The sequence below is a fragment of the Sciurus carolinensis genome, chromosome 3 (assembly GCF_902686445.1).
Source record: "Sciurus carolinensis chromosome 3, mSciCar1.2, whole genome shotgun sequence".
NCBI lineage: Eukaryota > Metazoa > Chordata > Mammalia > Rodentia > Sciuridae > Sciurus > Sciurus carolinensis.
Genome location: NC_062215.1, coordinates 95291395 through 95316760, shown reverse-complemented (window position 1 = coordinate 95316760; position 25366 = coordinate 95291395). Strand labels below are relative to the sequence as shown.

General features: G+C 36.7%; 1 protein-coding gene across 2 annotated transcripts in view; it reads right to left on the bottom strand.

Annotated features, from left to right (window-relative positions):
- Window positions 1-25366, bottom strand: part of Arhgap15 (Rho GTPase activating protein 15) — a 587323-nt gene that overhangs the window by 212222 nt on the left and 349735 nt on the right. For both annotated transcript variants that reach the window (XM_047547716.1, XM_047547718.1), the window contains exon 10: window positions 9631-9729. In XM_047547716.1, the coding sequence (XP_047403672.1) occupies window positions 9631-9729 (99 nt within the window). The remainder of the gene's footprint in view (window positions 1-9630; window positions 9730-25366) is intronic.

Below are 25366 nucleotides of genomic sequence, written 5' to 3'. Positions count from 1 at the left end.
AACTATCAAAAACACAGACCATAACAAGAAGATCATTTTTAAAACAAAGATAATGGTCTAATTTAGAGAGTTTTGGATAGCATCAGCAGAGTTAACTTTTCTCTTCTGTGCAGTAAATCTGGAAGAAGTGAAATCAATGTCCATGTCAGAATTTAGGGTATTGATATCCTGTCTTCATTATCTCCAAATTGATAAGTCTGTATTGATCATATTTTTATTATTTCAAATTCTTAGATAGATTCTTTCAATTCAAAAAATTGTCATCGAAATAAAAATTTCCTGAGGAATATATGGAAAACACACTGAATCAAGGTGAGATAATTATAGAGAAGTTAACTAATAAAAAGAACTAACATTTTATTCCAACTCTGAATAAAGGAAAAAAACGTGGGGCTCAACTTTCTGTGTGGTTATGGGAACCTAGCCTACGCCTGACCATTTTCAGGCATGTCAATTTTAAGTCATAGTTACCATTCAATTACTTGATTAAAAACAGCAGGCTATTGGTGTTGAAACAATGCCTAATGGGATATGACTTCCTCTGATGAAAATGAGTAGAGAATGGATATTTTAGTAGCTGCTGGATGGTTAACTTAAATGGAATATCCAAAAATTGATGAAAATAAAATCTTTAAGGAAACCTAACTTCAATTGTTCAGCATAGTTGCTTATTGATGAAAAGAGTGGTACCTTATTGAACAATATAATACACTCTTACCACAAGTGGACTTGCTTAAATGTTTAAAAAACAAATTCATAAACCATATTATCCTTTGCTTATTATGAAGTTTTCTTCATTTAACAACTCTTGGACATGGAATTTTTCATAGTTTCAACCACCAGCAGGTGTAGCGATAGGATGCCATTTTCCAATGGGGATTCAAGTAATGTCGAATACACTTTATCCATTTATTTGTCATTTATTGAAGACCCAAATTGGCACTGTGTGAGGAGCTGGCCTGCATGTAAATGAGTGCATAGTGTATTAAATAAAGTATCTTAAATATCTTTCTTCTAAAATTATGCCTTTAACCAAAACCTCAGGCATTTTTTAATTCTTAAAAAGAGTATGTTTTTATATATTGGGTCTATGGTCTTCTGTAACCTCAAGAACACTTTCAGCATTATCATATCAGATCTATTTTGGTTTTGCGTAGTTAGTTTTTCTTCTCAAAGTGTTCTGCCCTTGATTTTTTTCTGTTTGATTGTTTTCATTTTTTTTCTGAACTGAAAATAGGAAGTGGCTTGAAAAATATAAAATTAGGCAAAAGGATAAAAGTAGGAAAGAAAAGATTATTTTTAACCTGAGGAAAAAAACATTTCTAACTCCATAGCCTGTTACACTATATGAGATAACCTCCCAAAGAATCTGGAGGAATCTCTAAAACATGGATCTTTAGAGGAGGCAGATAAATTATTACAAAATATTCTGTAAAGGAAAATATGCTATATTTAATTATGCAGACCAAAGCAACCATTTCCTCTGGAATCTGTACTTCTTTTATTCTATATGTACATTAATGATCGATGCTTAATTTGGGCACAATTTTTTTGAAAGTGTGAAAATTCCTTGAAAAAGGCCATCTTTCTCAAAAAATTTTAAAAAGCAACATTATTCAATAGGAAACCAAAAGAGTGTAATATTATAGTTCATTTATAGCTTCCTATGTTAATGTAAGAATTTAGTTATAATTTTTAAAGCTTTAGGACAATGCCTACACAAATATAATGCATAGATTCCTGTTCCACCAATAAACAAAACATTAATTCACAGAGCACTGCTATGGAATTTTTTGTTTGTTTGTTTTTGCAGGATCTGGAATTTTACTTGGGGTCTCCATGTCTGGCAAGTGCTCTACCACTGAGCTATATACCCCACCCTGTCATAGAAGTTTTGATAATTATTTCTTTTTAATCTATTGGTTCATATGCAATAAGAATAACCAATTTCTACTGAAAAACTACTAATCTATTTTCGAATCCTAGGGCAATACTTTTCTGAAAATCTCTGCCTTATTGTTCATTTTCGTTTTGCACCCACTTTTTGAAAACCTGAAAGTTTTCCAAACACATTTTTTTTTTTTTTATTTTTGTAAACATTTGCTTCCAGGCTAAAATATCTCGCCAACTTTGAGCCAAGATTATTTTTATGGTTGAACTATTAACTTCCGAATATAGGGCTTTATAATGGAAAAACACTCAGATCCAGAGCTTCTATCAGTAAATGACACCATCATAGGATATTCGAGTATTGCATCTTGATATGTTGTGATTTTGCATTGTTTAAAAGTCTCTGCCCACAAAAAGAGGCTAATTGCCTAGGGTCTCTTGGCTCTGTTTCCTTCCAACTGACTCCAAGGGAAAAGTATGTTAAGAACCTCAACTTTAGGATCAGAGTGGGAGTGGTGGGGTGAAGGTTAGAAATTAGACTCAGGCTTTATCTGAAAGAGACACTATTTATTCTTATGCATTCTAGATTCTAGAGTGTGGGAATATCCGCTGACTGATTTGACCAGAGCCACACTGCTGTGTTTGTCAGATAGCCTTTCTGGTTGTTGAACTGCAAATTTACTCCTATGTTAACTTCTGTTATGTTTAGCTGCTCTCTTTGATAACAAGATTGTCATGTATGGCTAGATGTAGATAAACTCAATTAACTGTCATTAATAAGTACAGTGAATTAATTAATAAGAGTCTGTAAGCAGAATTTGTGAACATTCAATGTATCTGTTCATTGCAAGATTTAACTTGCATGCCTTTCCTTGGGTAAAAGTAAATTTCTCTGGAACAGAGAGGCAAGTATCAGGTAACTATGGCAAAGATAGCAATTGTTCCAATAGTCTGTCTTCTCTTCATTACAGACCTCACAAGCATGCCCTTTTATCCACATTTGTTTTCTTAATTGCAAAACTCTGCTTTTCTCCCCCTCTCTCCACCTTGTCATCTCTGATTTCTTTTGGTTGTCTTTTCCTGGTTTCTCTTTTATACTCTTGCTGGCTGTTTCCTGTTTACTCTTTTTTGATTTTGTCTTCCCCTCTGGCCCTGAATGTGGCTTTCTTACAGACACAGAGGCCCCAGCATGACTACCCCAAAGAGCCAATTCCAACTTGGACCCAGCACAACACCACTGTTGTCAGGAAGGTGGCTGTCTCTGTGGCTGCATTAAAACAAAACAAAACAAAACAAAACGCAAAACACCAAAGCGCTAAATTGGTCTTAATTTTAACTCAGAAAGAAAATCTATGTTAATTCGCAGCAAACTCTACAGAGACTCTTTGAGGATCATCTCCATTGTAAATGCATGTGGATGCCTAGCTTAAGGCATTAAAAGCAAGCAATTAAAAAAAAAAAGCCCCAAAACAACAACAACAACAACAACATAGGTCACTGCCCTCAGAAACATTTTTGTCCAGTTCACAAACATTCTCTGGGGAAAAAGAAAAAGTGCTTATCTTGTACTCTTGATTTTTTTTTTTTTAAGCATGTAATTTTTATCAGTTTGTTTTGTTTTTGTTACTTTTTTTTACTCACTGCTTATAAAACTAGCAAGCAGAAGTCTCTCTGGAACAAGATAGAATCATAAAAGTTTTCAAGAATCTCATCAGAAACTAAACAGTACAAATTGCACATTCTTCATGGAAGTATCAGCCTTTAGTGCGTGCCTGGATCCAACTATAATAGATTATCCCCAAGTGGGAAAGAATGAACAGTACAAAATTAGCAGAACTGGGAGCAGAGCTTGTCTAGTGAAGGCAATATGATCTGCACTTTAGGGCCTGGATTCTAAGGCAACGTGAAACGGCAATGTAAAGTTTTAGTTTTGTAAGAAAGTCCTCTATAGGCAAGCTGGCTCACTGAATCGAATACCAGAGAAACAATATGAAAAACTACAAACTTCATGTGTCTCAACATAAGAGATATACTATAATCTTCCTATTATTTATATAATAAACATATGCATACATGCCTAACAATATGCAAAGGCAACATGTATGTAGCAAATATCCACATATTTATGTACAGTCCGGGTTATGGAGCTTTATGAATCCATTTGGGATATTCCTGAGAAGAGATCTAACCACTTTTTCTTGCAATATTAATGGACATGTCTAAATAAATATTCACAACAGTTAAATAGATTTCATTTATAATGTCATGGGCCTGTTACTGTGATATGCTCTCAAGCTTCACATTAATAGCAGAGGAATTACCAAAAAAGAAACAGTTAAGGTATAATAATAATTTTAGCCATTCTTTTTCCAAGTTGCTATAATCTACCCAAAGATAACTAATTGTTCAAAGTAAACATTCCACTCAGACCACAAAAGGAATCCATTACACAAACATATAATTCACAGTCATTTTTAGTGGGTTGTAAACAGTTTGGAATGAGTATAAAATGGGACAAAAATCAAAGTGAGCATTTTGAAATGAAAAAGTGTTTGCTACAAAAGGTCAGTCCCTTTGCTTGGCAAACTATGTAGAAAAGCCTGGGAAAATGCTGATCACACAAGCAATGAGGGAATTTTAAAGCCAACAGCCTCCTTGTTTCTTTAAACAGACATCGGAACCTATAACTGGATCCTGTCAAACAAACGACAGCAAAAAAATAGAACAGCTGCTATGAAGTCAAGTCAAGAGATAAAGTTTTTGAGGCTAAGGACCTTCTCAGAAGTAGACGAAAGGTCTTTTCTTAAATCTTTAAGCAAGGTTATGGATCCCAGGGTGGCTTTTAGGCACCAAGTCAAATATGTAACTTTGTGTATCATTCCTGTCATAGCATTTTTTGTGTTTCAGAAATAAGACAGAAAAGACAAACTTCTTGTTGATTAGCATTTGCTGAGGCACTCTGTAAAGTAGTTTGTACCTGGAATCATCAAATTTGGAAGACGTGGCATCATTTTTTAAAAAAAAATAGTGGTAGAAAGTAGAAAACATAAAATTTACCATCTCAACTATTTATATGTGCATAGTTCCATAGTGTTAAGTATATTCACATTGTCGTACAACTGATCTCTGGGTATCATCTTAATGTGCTAAGTTGCTTGTGGGTATATTAACCAGAACTGGGAATCTTGAAAGAAGAAGGAGTTGTTAGATCATAATCCAAATGATGAATGCCAATCCTTATTACATTAGAGTTTAAAAAAAAATGATCCTATTCCCTTACAAATAAAAATGTATTAGATGTACAAAAACACGTTTAGGGTAACATTATATTCTTTCATTCAGTCAACCCCATAACTCTAGAAAAGAAGTCTTCAGCAGGCACATGTTTATATTGTTGGGTAGAAAGGACAGTTTTCCCATTTAAGACATATCTTTTTTGGTATCTCATACTGTTTCTCCTTATATTGCATTGCCACAGAATGTCAAGTTAAAAACCTGGCAAATTAGGCAAAACTAAATTTTTACTGGTCTTATAGAGATGTCAAAACTAGGTAATATGTATTTGTCATACAGGGCCTGCTGAATCATTTTTAAGCACACCAGTTTCCCCTGCTCTTTTATTATCATGGTGGTTATTCTGTCTCACAGTGTCTGTTCCTTTCTCTCATAGCACTTGGCACAGTTTGTGCTAAGATACTCTCATACTCATGTGTGTGTCTGTTTAATGTTTATCTCCCCTATATTCTGAGCCGGTAGCATGAAGAATGACACAGATGATCCTCAAGATCCTGGAAGCAGCACACACAGTGTCTGTCGGCTTCTTCATTCAACCAGTTTTCATTGAGCACTCGCACTGTGCCACATAGCTGTGAAAGCTTTTTTCCAAATCCTGGACCTTCATGAAGGACAGTCAGTTAGTTACCACCTTTTCATAAAAGGAATTATGACTTGAGGTCTTACTGCTTATGACTCCAGGGTAGCTACACTTTACTTTGGTTCAGGTCTCCAAGTCCATTTTCTCTAAATAGATATAGATGATCCTATTTTTAAGTAACAATTTCTTTGTATATTTGACATCATTATAAACTTCATAAAACATTCTATGAAATAGTGAAAGTGGACTTCTCACTGCTTATATCTTTATACCAGTGTGTGTCACAGTGTCTTTCTGTATGAGGTTGTTCCCCCACACCCCAAAAAAGGTATGGGAGACACCTTTTTACCAATTATATAAATTGAGCATTGATGGAAATTCCTTTGGAAGAAGAAACACAAGTGGAATTTTTCACTGGCTGATTCTGATACCTCATACACATGATCTGCGACTGTCACTGCAAGGCAGGGAGATGACTCCCCCCACTTCCCACCGGAAGAGCAGTAAATACTAGCATGCCCTTACACTTTGACCTCCACATTTCCTAGATGTTTTCAAGGCTGAGCAGACTGTCAGAAAACACCGAAATAACTTTAGTAACAGTTGGTGTGGAGGAGAGTGCTCTCGTGATACAGAGTATAGAGGAAAAGAGGGAATCAATGAGATAAGAAAATATACTACATAAGTTATTTGCTAAATGGGTTTACATTCAGCTTATGAAGCTATTCTCTCAGGTATGTATGAGAGATGCAAAATTTAAAATGTATCTCACACCACCTTGCTGGAGAATAGAGAATGCATCTTGTGCCAATTATTGGACAGAACTTACCCAGGAGACTACAGAAACATGAGCAGTTTTGGTTGGGTGTCATGGCGCACACCTTGTAATTCCAGGAGTTGGGGGGCTGAGGCAGGAGGAAAACAAGTTCAAAGCCAGTCTCAGCAACTTAGCCAGGCCCTTAGCAACTTAGGGAGACCCTATCTCAATAATAAAAAGGGCTGGAAATGTGACTCAAAAACAAAAAAATCAGAAACACAATCAATTTGGTGCTGTTGAATACAAGGGATAAGATAAATAAATGCCTGAATGAACGAATGAACAGCAAGATCTACTTTTTTCATAATGTTTTGTTTTAAATCATGCAAGTAAGAAGTATTTTAAAAAATACATCTACAGTTTATAGTTGATTTTCCTTTGAAACCCAGGGTTACTTTACTATTGATCTACACCTCCAGTCATTTTATTTTTGTTTTTTACTTTGAGACAGGGTCTTGCTAAGTTGCTGAGGTTGACCTGGAACTTGTAATCCTATTGCTTTGAACTCCCTAGTTACTAGGATTATAGGCATGGAACACCACACCTGACTAGATGTTCTCTTTAAGGAAGATAAAATAATCTCAACAAAAAAAATAAAGAGGGAGGAAATAATTCTTTTTTCTAATAGCCAATGTGTGAAATAATTCTTTTTTCTAATAGCCAACGTGCCGGTGTAGTGAACATTGAGGTTCTTTCCCTTAGAATGTGAGAGTAAACACACAGTATTCATTAATTGTGCCTTTTCCAAAACTGGTCCATAGTATTTCCCTTGACTCCACAGTTGAATATGTTGTTTGGAAGAGGGTCTGACTACCAAAATGGGGGTTGTAGGTATGTCAAGTCCCAGTAGTGCCAAGAGAGACTTGGCACTTTTATATGCTACTTCCTAATACCAACCCTAGCATACAATGTCTTCAGAAGCTTGCATAAACATTGGACTTAGATTCACATATATTATTTCTGTCCTGAAGTCTTGTATGCCAGAATTTAGTAAAAGCAACATTTTGAGTAAATATAATTGGTGTATAAATGTAAGAATATTCATTCAACTAAATGATCATAGAAAAATATAATCAAAAGTATACAGTTGTAAATCTTGCAATGATGTGAGCTGTTTATCTTTTGCTTCTGAGTTGTTATTGAACATTTCCATAGAGTTTCTTTAAGCTGACACTGCCAAAGTGCTTTGGTTTTTCAGTTTCTTTGTGGAATTGTAAAGTCTTCATGTTTCATTAAAATGCTCAGGAATTATTTTAATAATCATATGTGTGATTAGCACCTGTTTAGTGCTTGATCTACAAATTCATTTTAAAAGTAAACATTGGAACAATAAAATGGAATGCCAGATATGACTGCTCTTGTCAGCAGAAACATTGTCTTATTTTATTAAAAATCACCAACAAAAATGCCACATACAAAAGATATGGCTTCTATTTATAGACATTTTCTACTCTACAATATTATAGTATCTGAACACTGCCAGGCTCTAGCAGTTTTCATTTTGCCTAGGGTAAATTCATAAATCGAGAGCTATTTTTCATACATGCATACATCTTATTACATGCAGCGTCCCCCAATGTCCTATTTGGATTTGGGGTCTAATATAACAGTGCTCACACCGTCAGTACTGAGTATTTATAAGCGAATGAAGATTTCCTGGGAATGATGATACTTTAGCTATTGGAAATAATAACATTCTAATATTCTCAGTGATCCATTTTGGCTTTAAGTACTTATTAAATAATATTTATTTCTAAAATATGTACTTATGAAATTAAATTAAATTGCAACGTGCAATAAAAACACATTTCTTTCTAAATTCCAATTGACTTCATTTCTCATAGACACCTCTCCTTATGTTTATTCTGCAGTTACTGTTTTCTACTCTCTCTGTACCTTCAGCTCTTCTCTCTGATGTGTTGATACACTTTCCCACTGACTTTATCCACATTCTCTACCCACTCTTCCCCTCTTGTTATTCTCTCATTCCCTACTGATATGGGAATAATAGGATCCCAAGGCTGTCCTTACAGTATAATTAAAGTGTGAATTTCCAGGAGTTAGAAATTGCAGACCATTTTTATTATGCTTCTATAATAAAGCCAGGTAACATTGAGAGAATTAAAATGGCTTTTTCCTAGCAGATTACTTGGTAAAGATTTTTTCCCTTTGGTTCTATTGTTTTAAGAAAGTAGAAGCTGGAAATGAGAATAGGTTCACCAATTCTTTTTTCTGAAAACACCTCTATCTTTTATATGATATATATCCCCCTAGATCCTGGGAATATGTTATAAACTTGTAACAGATGGTGATGAAGCTTCACATTTTTATACAATACATTTTTAAAGATTCTGCATCTACTATATGTATCTTCCAGGAAAAATGACCTTGAATGAATGAAGTCATAGTTTGAAGGAAAAACACCCCATAGATAGACCAGCATAGAAATGATGAGTCAATTGGGTTTTGTTTTGTTCTCTTCAGTAAGATGAAATAATTTCAGATGAAAAACAGAATTTTGAAAAAAGAGGACTCAAAGGTCATCTTAACACTGGAGGTGCATTTGTTAATTTTCCAGAAAAACCAGTGAGCGGTATTCTGTACTGAATAGAAACACGTGGAAAATGGGGTATCACTGTCTGCAAGTAGAAATACTATTTGCTTCACTTGGGTGATGTTGGGGGCTTACCAAAATTGTTCTGGCACAACATCCACCAGTATGAATGTTAGGAGGGTTCTAACACTGTGAGTGCTGATATTTTATGAATGTTTTATCACTGGCTTGGAAACAAGAACTTTGCAATTGAATCAACAGTATGTCAGACAGACAAAATATTAAAAAAAAAAAGAACATTAGTGAGAATTACTAATGTCCCTATTGTAAAAACAAACTGGAGTTAATAAGAAACTTGATCCTCTTAACTGATTAATGAAAGTCAAGTTTTAATTGCATGGCTTCCCAGACAAATCAGGTGGCACCGTTAACTTGAGCATTGGTTGTTCAGAGGGTGCAGCAATGAGAGGAACTGCTGCATATTCAGTTACCCACCTCTTTTTTCGACAGCTTCAATGCATTGCTTTACAAACCATGGAACTGTGGAATTTTCACGTTCACACACTGTGTGCAGATGAGAGCCAAAAATTTGATCTGCAAAGGAAACAAAGATGAGCTTCATTAAAATCCAAGCTTGCGTTGTTCTTTAATTTGATTCCGTTTCCATATCTAGTGCGTGCTGAAATCTTCATCTTGCATAGGAATTGATTTTTTGCTTTAATTTCAAAGTGTCTATGGCAGACACACAAAGACCATAACTCCCTTCTTTATGGAAAAGGACCCTAGCCCCAGAGTAAGAAAGCTAACACTGCTATTGATTAGGTGGGATGGCTGAGTAAGTTATAGTCTCTCTGGGCCTTAACTTTGTTGTCTATAAAATAAGGACAAGGAATTAAAGTAACTGGCAAAAAATAATTCCACTTTAGTGTCCTGCATGTTTTAGAAGAAGTTTATCAGTAGTCATCAAGATTATGATTTTATCAGTTTATTTAGGACATTAATTCTGCAGATCAATGGTATTTGAAGAGGCAAGTTGCAGAAGAGGAACTTTGAAGGTAATTGCTTCACATTTCTGTGCACTGAATGCCCTTCTTCCTCTCTAATCTAAGTATCTCCTTTCCTTTGGGATTCAGCTCAGATCACCCTTTCTTGACAAACTCCTTTTCCCCTATCTTAGCTTTTCATCTCCTGTGTCATAGGTTCTTTGGAACACCAATTCCTCAGGATGTTCATGGGGGGTGCTGGAAAAGGACTGTGATTCAAGTGGTTTAGCAACATCAGATCACATGAAGTTAAACAGGTTTCATTAAATTGTAGTTATTTTCTAGAACTAGTGAAAAGTCAATGCACATGGTGAGTTTCCATTAGGGGGTGGAGGAGGCATTATTTCTCAAACTTATTTGAGTAAAATCCTTTTATTTCAGAGAGAGTGTCTTTGGACAAATGTTTCTGAGAACACATACTGCAAGATCCCAGCCAGCTTAGTCGTCTCATTTGTTACATGACTTATGCTACCTTATGCTGTACACTTGAATTTATGATAAATATAATTTACTCTCTTAAAGCTTATTCTAAGTGCTTCAATCATCTCTGTCCTCTTATAGTCACCAGCACTTAGCAATGATTTTTGCACACAGTATATACTCCTGAACTTTTAAAAAATTTGGTAAAATATGTGTAACATAACTTACCATTTGAACCATTTTTAAGTGTATAGTGCACTGACTTTAAGTACATTCACAATATTTGCAACCATCATCATCATCCACTTCAAGAACCATTTCAAAAGCATTGATAATTATTACTGATACTGAAAATAACATATATGTAGTGAGTCCAATGGCTTCCCATTTTGATCAGAATGAAATCAAAATCTCTCTTGTAACTCACTGTGCTGTGCATGATCTGACCTCCACTAATTAGTTGATTTCATTTCTGTCCTTTTCCCTCTCACTACACTTGCCTGCAGCCCCACTGTCCACAATACTGTTTCTCATCCCTGCCAAGCGCACTTCAGCCTCAGGGACTTTGCACTCATTATTTCCTCGGCATGGAACTCCATGGCCATAGGCCTTTCATCAAACAGTACCTTCTTATTGTAGCCTTTCCTAACCACCTTTTAAAAAAATGGTACCACTCAATACCATTTTCTGTGCCATGTTCCCTGACTTACTTTTCTTAGAATATTCATCTCCACCTGACATAGACTGACATGTTTTCTGCTTAGATTTTTCCCTTTCTTAAAATGCAAAACTCAGGAGAGTACAGAACATACCTATGTCCATTATTACTGGATAATTACATAGACATGTAGACAATATTTGGCACATCCTGGAAGTTCAATAAACATTTATTGAATGACTGTAAGACATTGTCTTAATCATCAGTGGAGGAAACTGATAAAATAAAAATTATGTAAAATTGGAACAGAACATGTAATGAAGCCTAGCAGAATGTCAAGTGATACTTTATTATAAAGGTGTGTGGTGGGGTGAGTGTAGTGAGACTTCAAGGAAGTCATGATTTTCACTCATTTACTCTAGGAATAGGTGACAGGGTGAACTGGTAAGAACTTTGCCCAGAAGGAAGAAATTAAGGGTTATGTTCTATTAATCATATACTCCATGATGGAAATGAACTTTTTTGTCCAATAGACAGAAAGAGAAGATATTCCCCTCCAAACATGAACACAGTATAGAGGAATGGGAAAGAATCATGGGTATTTGCTTCAAATACTTGATTGAGTCACAGAGATTTGTTCCAAACAGCGAGCTACCCTTAAAAAGAGTAACAAAATATTATCAAAGAAAAATGAACCAAAACTTCAGATCAAATTGTTTTAATTTGGTTATAGTCTAGAAGATTTGCTATGAAGTATAAAACTTATTAATGGACTCCATAATTCAAATTAATTTCACAAATATTTATTGAATATGTTCTGTTCACAGCAATGTGATAATCCTATTAGGTCATAAAATATATATCAAAAGGTTTCTAATATTATAGGGTATAATAGAAGTATTCAAAGAATATACAGAACACAATACGGCAGGTGTCATAAAGACATTGTTGAATGCTAAGAAAGCTGTCCTGTAGTATAAGTGTAAGCTTGTTTCACGACATTTAGTATAAATGTGCTGCGTGTGTGTGTGTGTGGGATATTGTTTAAGATAGTGGTCATTGAAGAAAAATGGATTCCTTAATGAAGTGACTATTGAATACTGAAGTTTTATTTTATTTATGAAAAGGTGGTAGGGGAGTGATAAAGCTATCATTAAATATTTCCTCTTTCATTCACTCAGTTATTTGCAAAAGAAAATCCTGAATGCCTACTCTGTAACATAATCACAAATCACCAGGCACTGGTAATATAACCCACAAGACTCATTCCCCATCTTCTGAGAGTTTCTTATGTAGTGGGGCAGCAGATAAGTCAACAGGAAAGAACACAGAAGTGCAGAAGGAACATAAATGGGAAGAAAACATGCAATGTGGAAGCAGGTGGTGGGATCTGGGTCAGCCCTGAGTTTCCACAGAGGACTTCCCAGGGAAGAAATGCATCCTTGAGGATAAGGACCACTTAGGTTGGACAGGCTGAACAAAGGGTGTTTTGGAGAGATGGAGACAAATCTATCAATGATGGAAAGAGTGACAGAGAGAATGCAGTGGTATATTGAGGGATACATTCACTCTTCAGGGAAGTGTTGATGTATTAAGTTTTACAAGGAGATTATATTATGAAACACCTTAAATTTTGTCAAGAAGACTGATTTATTTGAGAGTGTGCAGATAGCATTGATTTTTTTAAATAAATAAATCTTTCCTAACACAACTTTTTTCTTGTTTATAGAATTCACTGATAAGACAAAACCTGAACATGATCTCCATTGACTTCTACCTCCTGGGTGATTAGAGTCTGAGAGATGAAATGATGCAAAGTGTCTGGGGAAGTTAAGGAGAAGTTTTTTTTAAACAATTTTTTTTTTTTTTTAGTGTAGATGGACACAATATCTCTGTTTATCTATCTATTTATTTATATGGTACTGAGGATGGAACCCAGTGCCTCACATATTTGAGGCAAGCACCCTACCACTGAGCTACAGCCGCAGTCCAGGAGAAACATTTTTCCTGAAAAATAGGAGATAGGTATATGAGGAGACTTTTCCTCCTTCCTTCCTTCTTTCCTTTCTTTCCTTCCTTCCCTCCCTTCCTCCCTCCCTTCCTTCCTTCCCTTCTCTTTCTCTCTCTCTCTCTCTTTTTCTCTTCTTCTCACTGTTAACATCACTTATCAATGATGTAATGCTTGGGGCTATGGCAGGAATAGTGTCATCATGAGATGACAAGCTTGAAAACAAGAGTTAACATGTTAAAAGAAAAAGTAAAAAAACAAAACAAAACAAAACAAAACCAAAAAAACAAAACTTGACCTAAACCAAACCTAAAACACTTTCTCCAGATTTCATATTATGTGAGGTATTTTCAACTGGGTATTCTATCATCTGCAGCCAAAAGTATCCTAACCAACATCGCATGGCATTAGGAAGTTGTTATTTTTGAATAAAGTATATATTATAACCATAGTTCTGCTTGCAGTGGTTTATTTTGTAGTACTTTGTAAAGAAAATGGAGGTTCACTGAGAGTGGGGAACGCCAGACACAGGAGATAAACTAAGAAGCTAATGGAATTGCCAAGGGAAAATGTAGTGAATAGCAGAGACACCATATAGAGATGTTATAAGTATAATTATTCTTAACAATTATTCTTGCCCTTTCTGAATTAGATTTGTACATTCACCTCCTTTGTCATGTGACCATGTGCCACCACCCGTGGGAGTGGGAAGCACTTATTTCTCCCATTTCATTGATATTGGGCTTATATGTGTGACTTGCTTGGGGCAATATAGGAATGTGTCAGTTCCAGACTGAGGCATTAGAAAGCACCACATATTTCTATTCACAGTCTTGCTTCTCTGGTATTGCCAAAAGAAGATCTTTGAACAGCAGCTACCCCTTCAGCTTGGGCTCCAGATTAAATACATATGACCAGACTAAAGCAGTTCCTTAGTGAAAAGATAAGTCCAGTAAGACATGCAGCTTAAAGCAGAGCTGCCTGGTCAGCCTGGTATAGGTTACCTGACCTACAGACACACAGACAAATATACCTTCTTTAATGCCACTGAGAATTTGCATTTGTTTGTTAGGCAGCACTTGTATACTGATACACATGGCAACAGGATTTTAGGCCTTTGGTCACATCAGATCTTAAGCTATACCATGACAATGAAAACAAAGAAGAATGGCAGGACATGGAAACTGACATTACAGAACACATGAACTAAAGAAAAAAGTCTAAAGTTGCTAAGTAGGAGTCCCAAAGGAAATGTTCTACACTTTAAAATTCTATGACTTCAGAAGTATTATGACACTTCTTATTCTGCATTATCTCCAGATCAAGTCAATTGTAAATAATTCAATTCAGAGAATACATAGTGAGCACCTACCATATGCCAGGCATTGTAAAGAATGCAAAGATTAATTAATTTAGTAACTATTACATGTCAAGTATAAATTAGATAATGCCTGAAGATGCATGTGGCATATGGTCTTCTACAGATTGTGGGGTAAAATAACTCTCACCAATGGTTATAATAGAATGTGATCTGTGCTCTTACATCAAATAAGAGAGAAAATTTATTGTGTACTTACATTAAGTCAAACATGACTTAAAGTACTTTATATAAATGCTCCTCAACTTATGATGGGTTTACATACTGATAAACTCATTGTAACTTGAGAATATACATCAAAATGCATTTAGCATACCTAACATACCGAACACGTTTGCTTTGCAATACAATACACTATGGAATGCCAGGTGCTTACTACCTTCATGATCCAGTGCTAACTAGGAGATGCAGCACATTGTGCTGTCCTGCATGGGAAGCAATTAATCTACTGCCTAGCCTACGAAAAGATAAAAATCTGAAGTATACGTTCTACTGAATGCAACTTGCTTTCACTCCATTGTAAAGTTAAAAATTTAAGTTGAAGCAACATAAATTGTGTATGATCTCTGTATTCTAATAAGTGTAATTATCACATCGATCCTCAGTTCTCTGTTGGCATCACCATCGTCATTTTGCAGAAGAGAAAACTGAGGCACAGAGATATCAGGTCATTTGTAGAAGATCACAGAGCAATAGTCTCTGAGGGTGAGAGGAAAGAAGATAAGGATCCAAACTAAGACAATTAATCTGGAATGGAGCGAAAAGGTGATTCAGTTGATTTCAGTAAGTGGACAGAGGAAGTGAGAGAAGTCGCCAGGCAAGGTTGACTCCCAAGTACCTTATTTGGTTGGAGAAAACTGACATGCCATAACCAGAGAGTCTGGGGAATGGAAAATGGAATTTAGAAGTTAAGATGAGCAATCAGATGGAACAGAATGACGAAGGGAGATAAATGTAAACACTGTTCCTTGGATTTTTGGCAACTACCAGAATATGGGTGACCATAAGGAAAATGGTTTTTGGAGAATGAAACTGAAAAGCAGATGATTGTGGTCAACTGTTGAAAAAAAGGGGGAAACTAGTGAAGCAAATACACTTCTCTTTAAAAATTTTTTCATGTTAAAAAAGAGAGAGAATGGAGATATAAGGGGACATAGAACTTGGAAAAGGATTTTGACCTGGGGTGGAAAGGAGAGAATTTCAATGCTGGGAATTCTCGACTGCTGAGTAGGATGACGAGGTGCACTACTGGCTCATTTGAGTGGTTCTAACGACAGAGGTGGGGGAGGTGTATTACTGCCACTTACTGGGCAGTCCATGCAAGTGCATCCAGTTCCACGAAGAAAAACTATCCCTCCCCAGTTGACAGGGTGCCCTGGTGAGAAGACAGCCTAAACATATTGAATTTCATTAGATAGGGAGATGTTTGCTCTCAAAAAACAACAAAACCAAAACTTTTCTTCTGACTTATATTCTGCCATGAAACTTGATGTATTTGCCTAAGAAGGTATGGCTCTGGAGTTTAAGAACTTAACCCCTCATGTGAACCTGATTAAATCAAAAACTGTCATGTGGCTGAAGTTATTAGATCAATGCAATGCTCCCTCCAAGAAATTTGAAATTCGGACAGAGGTTGTTCTCTCTGTGAATTTGAACTCTAAGACTGCCTAGATTTAGACATTGGGGACTGACATAACCATTTGGGGGGATGGTTAAGTGCAACAAGTGAATGGATGCAGAAACTGATTTGTAGAGAGAAAATGGAGCAGATATGCCTCAGGTTCTGACTTCCCAATGCCCAAATCCAGACCCTCTACATCCTTGCCACAGCACTTGACATTTCCATATCATATACTGTGAGGTTCCCCTTCCATCCACTTCAATTGAACTCTTTTGAGTGAATTTGTTCTTGCATTCAAATAAACTTGGAATAGAATATGGATATAGCATTGGCCAAATGGTTTCAAGAGAGATGGAGAGAGAGACGGAGAGAGAGAGAGCTTACAATTAAAACACAAAGGTTCTGGATTGATTGATAAACTAGTTCAATACTATCCCCTATTTCAGATGACACTGACTAGGAAGGGTATAGTCAACAAGGATTGGTTTAGCTGACTTCAAATCTCTTCTCCCATCCTCTCTTGTAAGACACCCTGGTTTTCCTTTAGGAATGATACCTTTCACATTTTGCTGCCATTTATTTTGGGTTTTGAGGATCCCATACTGCAGCTACAGGGATGAACATATATTTCACTTCCTTGGAGGTAAGTTATTGTGTGAACACATGAGCCAAGTGAATCATGTCAAGAAAATCCTGAGACTTTTCCTGGTGCTGCTGGGAGAGGAGAGCCCTGCTTCTAGAGAAGATATGAAACTATGAAGGATATGAGTCTAAATTTCTAGAAACCATGTTACTACCTCTGGAAAGAGAGGAGAATAAAGCCAACAGAATGGAACAGAACTGAGTGTTGAAAGACTGCATAGCATTTTGTGTTCCTAGACCCAGTCATGCCCAAAGCTATCCTTTCCTTTGGACTTTTCAGTTAAGTAATCAAATTACTTCCATTTGTACTTTTGCAGTTTGTACAAGTTTCTATCCATTGCAATGGAAGAAATCTTGACTACAACACCAGCCTTCAACATAAAATGATAAATTACATAACTTAGGGGAGACGGTGATGCACAGAAATGGTTTGCAAAGTAAAAAGTGCTATCCAAAGAAAGTAAATCAGAGATGTAGCTAAAATGTCATGGTCGAATTTGAGTGTGACTGTAGGATTGCCACCCATCTGTAAATCTGATACAGTTCAGAGTTTGATACACCAAAGAAGACCATCCTGTTATAGGAACATGTTTGAACCACAGAAGTTGCTCTCTTAAAATAGTGTAGGCAAGCGGGAGGGAGAGGGAAGGTATTCTGCTTTCTTGGCAAGCATTAATGAACTAGCTTTGCCCCTAAACTTACATGCCTGTTGTCCTGGCACAACCTTAAGGATTTTTTTCTACTTTCCTCTTCCTTATGGTATTCCAAAAAAAGGGAGCAGCCCCCGAACCCTGAGCTCCTAACTCCCCACCTACATTCCCATCTGTGGGCTCACTGGTAATCTCTTCTTCCTCTCTTAACAACTTTTTCTTTTTATTTAGAAAACACCTCTTGCTAGAGGTGCCAATATTTTTGGAACCCTCTGCAAACGCCAGTGGCCTCAGCAAGCGTGATCATTATATCTTCATCCTACCGTTTCAGCACTTACACCAGGGGCGGCAGGCAACACATTGGTTGGAGAAAATCCATTTTCTGTAATTTTTCTTTGAAAGCATCTTTTGGTGAGAAAAATAAATAGACCTTCCACATGACTGCACTTATAAATCATGTTGTTTACATAATGAATTAGAGTTTAAGTAGAGAATGGTGGTTTTTAATCTTTAAGCTCTCCAACTTTTGACCAATTTAGTTAGTTCATCAGCATAACCAGGTTAAGTCTCCCAGATTACAAATTAGCTTCATTCTCCCTCATCGCTGCTATATATTTTTTGACAAATTATGGAAAGAACACCCAGTAATGGGATCTTTGTCAGTTAGATTCCAAATGAATCAAAACTATGAGGAGAACTACTCAATAGAGGCAGTTAAATGTTCAAATAATGTGACGGTGTTATCATCATTTACTCAGGAGACAGTTTCCATGTGCTTTTCAAAATGATGTTATTCTGCTTTCAAGAGAGAAGGCCATTGCAGCTACTCTAGTAAATTTTAAGATGAAGAACAAAGCACCTAAAAGCACATGTTTGTAAGGAATGCAGAGACAAACACAAAACAATAACATCGAGTCAGACCACTCAGCTACACAAACAAAGCAGACAATTACCTTGGCAATGAGGTGTGTTGATTAAGGTTTTTGGCTGCAAGCAATAGAAAAAAAACACAGTAATGCTATGGCTATATTAAGCAAAGTGAAGTTTACTTGAGTGATATTGAGAGGCAAAAGTAGAAAAGAACTCAATGAGTTTAGGAGATTCGGCACCAGTCTTGGAGATGTTTAGAAATCAAAAAGCTCAGGAGATCCCTGCAACAGGAAGCAGAGCAAACATCAAGGGACTTGCAACCTAGATGGCTGAGTTAGGGTGCTTATCTCATTGCTACTACCAGTACCAATGCAGGTATAGTGACTCTAATCATCAGTTAAGCAAGATCCAGTATAGGATACCCCAATGATTGACATTTCTTGTACAAAATGGACAGCAAGAGTAAAAATGCTGTTCTCATTGCTTTCATGGTACGTAACATTCACCTGGAACTTTTCTCCTACCAAAATGCTACACATGTGATCTGATCATTTTCTAATAATTTTCCATCAGGGAGAGGCACTGAATGTTGGCAAGCAAAAATAATATTCTCAACAAGAATAATTTCAGCCACCTAAATGAAGTCATCTTTTGATTTTAAACTCTAAATGGTATTTGTTTTTCCTTTTGAGAGTAGGTTTCCAGATGAAAACTTACAGATTGCACATCAAAGAACACCCACTGTCTTTCCTCTCATCTTTTGTCTTTTCTGGAGAAAAGATGAAACTGGATTCCATCCTCACCACCTTTTCTTCTCTTCTTCTTTAAAATAGTCACAGTATGAACTTCTATAATATTACTGTCTCAAAACTTTGCTGAGTGTGTCTGGAGAAACCAAGACTTAAGACCTATAGTTTATTGGATAGCTTATGCCTTAGAATTAAGACACGGAAACATAGACCTGATGCAAAAACACTACTGTACTTAGTGTATTATAAATGCTTCAGAAGGGACTACTTTATCTCATGATGCTTCAGAACTTTGATTAAAAATATCAGCTTCTGCTCTTTGGTACACAGATATAAAAAACTTGGGTTGATTCTCTGCTGAACGTCCAACATGCAATGGAGGTAAACCTCTCTCATTGCCTGGTGTGATTTTTTTTTTCCTCATAGAAGGCAGGTACAGGCAAAAGTTTAAATATTTTTACTGTTAAGTAGTTTGGAATCTAAATAACTCTGAGTTATCAAACATAAGCACTTCTGTGTATATTTTCTTCCCACAAGTTTATTTGTATTTTTATGTCTCAACCTAATAATTCTAAAGTCTCTGGCAGATAACAACAGTGTCTACTAGAGAAGGACAGGCCTGGAGGAGATTTGCCTGGACTATCAGGAGATCTCTAAACAAGGCTAGACTGAACGTCTGCAGCTTCTAACCGAAGATAGACAGTTGGCTGCAGGGGTAACATCCTTTGACAAGTAGCCCAAAGTTGAGTTTCAGGTGCAGACCAACTGCCACCCGGACAGTACAGAATTCTTCTCAGTCCTTTCTAATTTTTCTCTTTCTTCCTTTTTTCAGGCTTCTGGCAGTCTTCCTTTCATAGTTTCACCCTCAGTGCCCTTCCAAAAAGTACCCTTTGGACCCTTTTCTTTAGCACCTAAATCATCATAGAAATAAATCTCAACTCAGTTTTGTTCTGATTAATGAAATGGTGACATGTTCCCATAAGGAGGAAATTTGCATCTTAAATGAAGAATGCATTAATTCAAACGAGACAGTATGAAATTTTTCTGTTTGTCTACTTTAGGCAGCAACTTTGTCTTAAACAGTTTGCTTCTCTGCTTACCCCAGATAGCACAACTCTTTCTTTTTCTCTGTGGCTCTCTTTCACACACACACATGCACACATGGACACACATACAGAGAGATCCCAACAGGATAGAGAATGGTTTGACCAAGTGAATCTGTCATACATTGTTGTCTTCATCCATTCAATTTATCCATCCAAGAGTATTTTTCAGTCCCCACTGGAGATGGGGTAGTAAAAGGAAAACTCTGCCTTCACACAGCTTGTATATAGAAATGGGGGAAACAAACACACAAACATATGAATATGTAATATAAAGTCAGGTGGCTGTAAGTGCTATGGAAAAATAAAGCGAGGCAGAGAGATAGTGGTGTTGCCAGGAAAGCTGTCTCTGAGAAAATGCCATTTGACAAGAGATCAACTGAAGTGAAGGACTGAGCCATGTAAATGCATCAGAGAGTTGCAAGAGTGAGCTGGGTACCTTAGAGGAGGAGCAAGAGGTCTGAGTGGCTGGAGTCGGGTATACAAGGAGTGTGGTTAAAGATGAAATGGAAAATGTAGCCTAGAGGGCAGAGCAGGTAGGACATTATAGGTCACAGGAAGGGCACTACATGTCATTTTACATATGATCTTATTTTAAGGAATTGAAGATTATTGAGTAGGGGAAGGTAATGATGGGATTTACATCTTTAAATGATCCTCTTAGTTACTATCTGGAGACTAAATTTAAGGGGGCCAGGATGAGAAGCAGAGAGGCCAGTAAGGGGGCTAGTGAAATATTTCACAGAGATGATGGTGCTTAGATAAGGATGATAATAGCGGAAGTGACTAAAAGTGGTTGAATTTAGAATATATTTTTAGGCAGGATTTGCTGATGGAAGTGAAAGAGACAGAGTTAAAGTGGAGGGTGACTCCAGCTGGCACATGGCTGTGGTATTTCCTGAAATAGAGAACACGTGGGAGCCGGGGAATCAAGGGTTGCTCTGGATAAATTTGAGATGTCTACCAAGCACCCGAGGAGATGTCAAATAGACATTTGAATATGCAAGTCTGGAGTGTGCGGCTGAGGTTTCAAGTTTGGAGAGCATCAATTTGTAGATGAGATTTGAAGCCACGTGACTGGAATATTTTAACCCTGGAAAACTTGAATAGTGTCCAATAGTCCAAGAATGAGAATGACAAGAGAAATAAAGTTAAAAGAGCAGGACCCTCCAAAGCAGGACCCACTGACATGAGTTTCTACATGAAAAATAAACTGCAAAAAATTTATACTAAAAGCACTGAAAGGCTTCACATCCAGCTTTAGCTCCTTCCTCATCTCTTTCCAGGCAGCAACTTCCTAGGAAGTACAGTGTTGAATAAGGTGGTCTCTGGTCTACCTGATACAGTTCACAGTCCAGTAGGAAGATCTAAGTAATGAAATAATAGCTTTAGGATAAAGAGAAGGGAAGACTAATTGAGAAGATGGCAGGGATAGCCTCATGGGCACTGGTAATTTTGATCTGAAAGAATAAAAATGAATATCATTTTCCTAAGAAGAGGAAGTGAGAAACCAAATTCAAGGTGAAGGAATCTTCACGTAGTTGAATAAGATAAATGTAGTTCCTTAAGCTTGTACTTATATTTATGTATTTATTATTTTATGTGCCTTCTGGTCACCTGATGAATATATAAATGAATGAATGAATGATATAAAACAAGGGAAAGCAATTTATAAATGAAAGTGGTTTCTAAGTAAAGATTGTGACATGATCCCTTGAGTATGAAAGAAATGTGGATCAATGTGCTTCAGTGTATTTTGGATGATTAACATGACTGAATTTTGTTTGCAAAGACCTTTTATTTTGCAAGTTGTCAATATTTTCTGCTTTTCATTTGTCTGTCTTCACCTCATTAGAATTATGGAGGGGATCAGCAAATAAAAGGGGAGTTTTTATAAAATTCAAGCATGTCAAAATTTTCTACCTTCTGCAATATTTGTATGTCCTTTATATCCTTTAAATAGAAAACTGTCCATGGAATTCATTCAGTCACATAACTTAGTGTAATCTGAAGTTGAAATTTCTATCTATTATGTTGTCACTTAACTAAAGAGGAACTTTACTAAGGGATTAAAATTACTGTGAAGTCAGTAATTTTATTTTTGTTTGAGTGACAATTCTGAGAAGGAAATTTGATACATAAAATTTATTCAGGTAATTGAACTAATTCTAAATGATATAATTTATCTTTTAAACAGAGCTAATAGGGCCTGAAACTGGAAATGTCATTCAGTGATGTTGAGAGTTGAAAGATTCATTTTGGGTGGGGAAAGTGTACAAATTTTTAACTCACTCCAGATTTAAGTAAAATCTAGGAAAAAAGACTGCACTTTTCCTAATATCAGCATAGATTTGTTAGAATCCCAGGTGGCAAGACTTCAATTTATTTGCATGAATGCATAGTTCAATAAGAAAAGACTCAAATTTAGTTTGAGTAAAACTGCTTAATGATTTCAAATATTACTTGTAATATATTAATATAACAGGCTTGAATATCTATAATGGAGTCTCTTTCATTTGGGTCTTAAGGGTGTTCTCAAAGCCACTAACGTTGAGTGCTAGGTACACACTGAAGTACCTAAGAGGAAAGCACTTTAGGTTAAAAGCACTTTCTCTCTCAGCCTCGGGTTAAAAGCTATTTCAGGATTCTGTTAAAGGCATTCTTTAGTCCTCAGCTTCAGCTTAAAAGTGGCTTTGATGAAAAGTGCTTTGAGGCAGGTGAAGGATTTTATAATAAACCATATTAAGAGTCGGGGAATCATGTGGTTCTGTGGAAGCATTGGCCAACTCCGTGGAGGTGTGGTGGAAGCTCTGCGCAGGAATGCCCGTTCCCTGTGGGCTGTTCTGAGCAAGGCCATGCGCTAGTTATTCTATGTGAAGAAACTGAAAAACATTTCCAGGAATGTAATGGGAGTAAAGGGATTATGAGCCTAAATTAGTAGGCCATGATGCACACATTTCCGAAAACATTTTGTCTCTTTTAGGCTTCCAGTCAAGTACAGCGTGTGTTTCTCACTTTTAGCTCCCACTGTAGAAAATGACCATGCAATGACATTTATAAAGCCCCTGAACCTGTCCTGAAGTTGTCTACAACACTGAGCAAACAGGCATCACCTTGTGACATGCAAATTTGTATGTTGCACATTTTCTGGGTTCACTGCATGCTCTTGAGGTATGTTCTTTTCCAGCTTGAGGTATGTTTGAAGAATGGGGAGGGGAGCACAAAGAAGGAAGGGAGCACCTCAGCTGGAACTGCCTACTGAACTGGCGGCGATGCTCACCCCTGGATGACTTTGTATAAGAGTTGATAAAAGACAGAAGGAATTTTGAACACAGGGAGGCCAAGGGGATTTCTGAGAGATGGCATATGGTACATAAACCCTAGTAAAGTCCCAGGGAGTAGGGCTGACTTCTGTTGAGAAAAGAACCTCAGACGTAAGGGAATGAAGGAATTTTCTCACCTTGTGAGATTCAAAGCCTAAGAGTTGTTGTTTCAAGCCCTTAAAAGCTGTACACACACAGGTGGAATGGGGGAAAGAGCAGTCTTCCTGTTTCCTCTGGAAACACAGTGATCCTAGGGACTCAATAGGAATCAGAAAGCCTGGACCACCTATTGGCAGTTGGAAGGTTCTGCAGGCTTAGGAGCTCTATATGGTCCCTGGGTGGGGAAACAGTCAACTCTCCAAAGGTGCTGACTGCATGTCTGTGGTGAGGCACCTTCTTTCGTGTGGACAGTGGGGTATGAAGGAGGAAGAAACAAAACACGAGAGGGTGGAAGATGGTTCTCATCATATGCAGTACATCACAGCCATTCCCATAAATAGCCAGGGGGACCTTAGAGACAGGAAGAATGAGTGAGTGGTGATTACACAAGAGGGAACCATAGTTGTGACATTTGTGCCTCAAAGTTACCGTTACTTCACTTATGCCCTCAGCTGATGGGGCTTTCGACATTGAAATTATTCAAAAATTAAGTAAAATTTGGTCCTAAGCACCAGTTCCATAACACAATCTTCCAAAATATTTTCCTATGGGTCTTCTAGTGGAGCCAGGTTTGAGTGGAGTGCATGTGATTTTCCTGAGACATAACTTAACTTTCTGAGTAGCACTGAAGTGTCTGATTTTGAAGAAAACAAATGAGACTTGTACATCTTTATGGTCCCAGTATGTAGCCTATTGTTACTGCAGTATAAGTCATCAGTAAATGTTTGCCAAATAAATAAAAATAAGTGGTGAATAACAAAACTGCCTTATAAAAGTTTTCCTACAAATTCCTTCGCCTGGGATTATACAAAGCATCTGCCACATACCCTTCTTATCACTGAATCCTTTACATTTCATCCAAACCACTGTTCCTAGACTTTCCTACAACTGTGCCCCTCAAATGTCTTATCCATTTCTCCATAGTCCAAATGTTTTAACTCAAGATTCAGTCTAAAGACCAGAGAATAAGGAAACATTAATCTTTCTTTTACTTTTCCACTTGTAATTTTCCCAAATTTGTGACCTGAATGCTCCTTAAAGCATTTGACATTTGATATATTATACCATAATTTTTATACATGTATCTTCCTTACCCATTTCATGGGGACTCTGCTTTATGTAAGTTTGTATCCTTTTATAACATGGGGTTTTAAAGAATATATGTCAGTAGGTAATGTGAATAACAATCAAAACTAAAGCACAAACAATGCAAGTATGTATCTTCATCCTAATCATTGAGTAAGCCTGAAAACACAGTAAACAGAGTGCTAAGTACAGAATGTTCAGGATGTGGACTTCACTGGTACACAGTCACAAACTTACACCATAACTTATATGTTTTGCAATTTTCAGGATATGTTCTCTGCAATCAGGAGAAGGAATGACATATTCTTACTAGAGTAGAATTAGGAACAAAGTATAACATTTAATATTCAGTGTTGTTTGTTTGTTTTTGTTTTTGATACTGGGGATTGAACCCAGGGGTGCTTTACCATTGAATTTGATCCCCAGAATTTTTATTTTGAGATAGTACCTCACTAAATTGCTGAGGCTGGCTTCAAACTTGTGATCTTCATGCCTCTGCCTCCTCAATTGCTGGGATTACA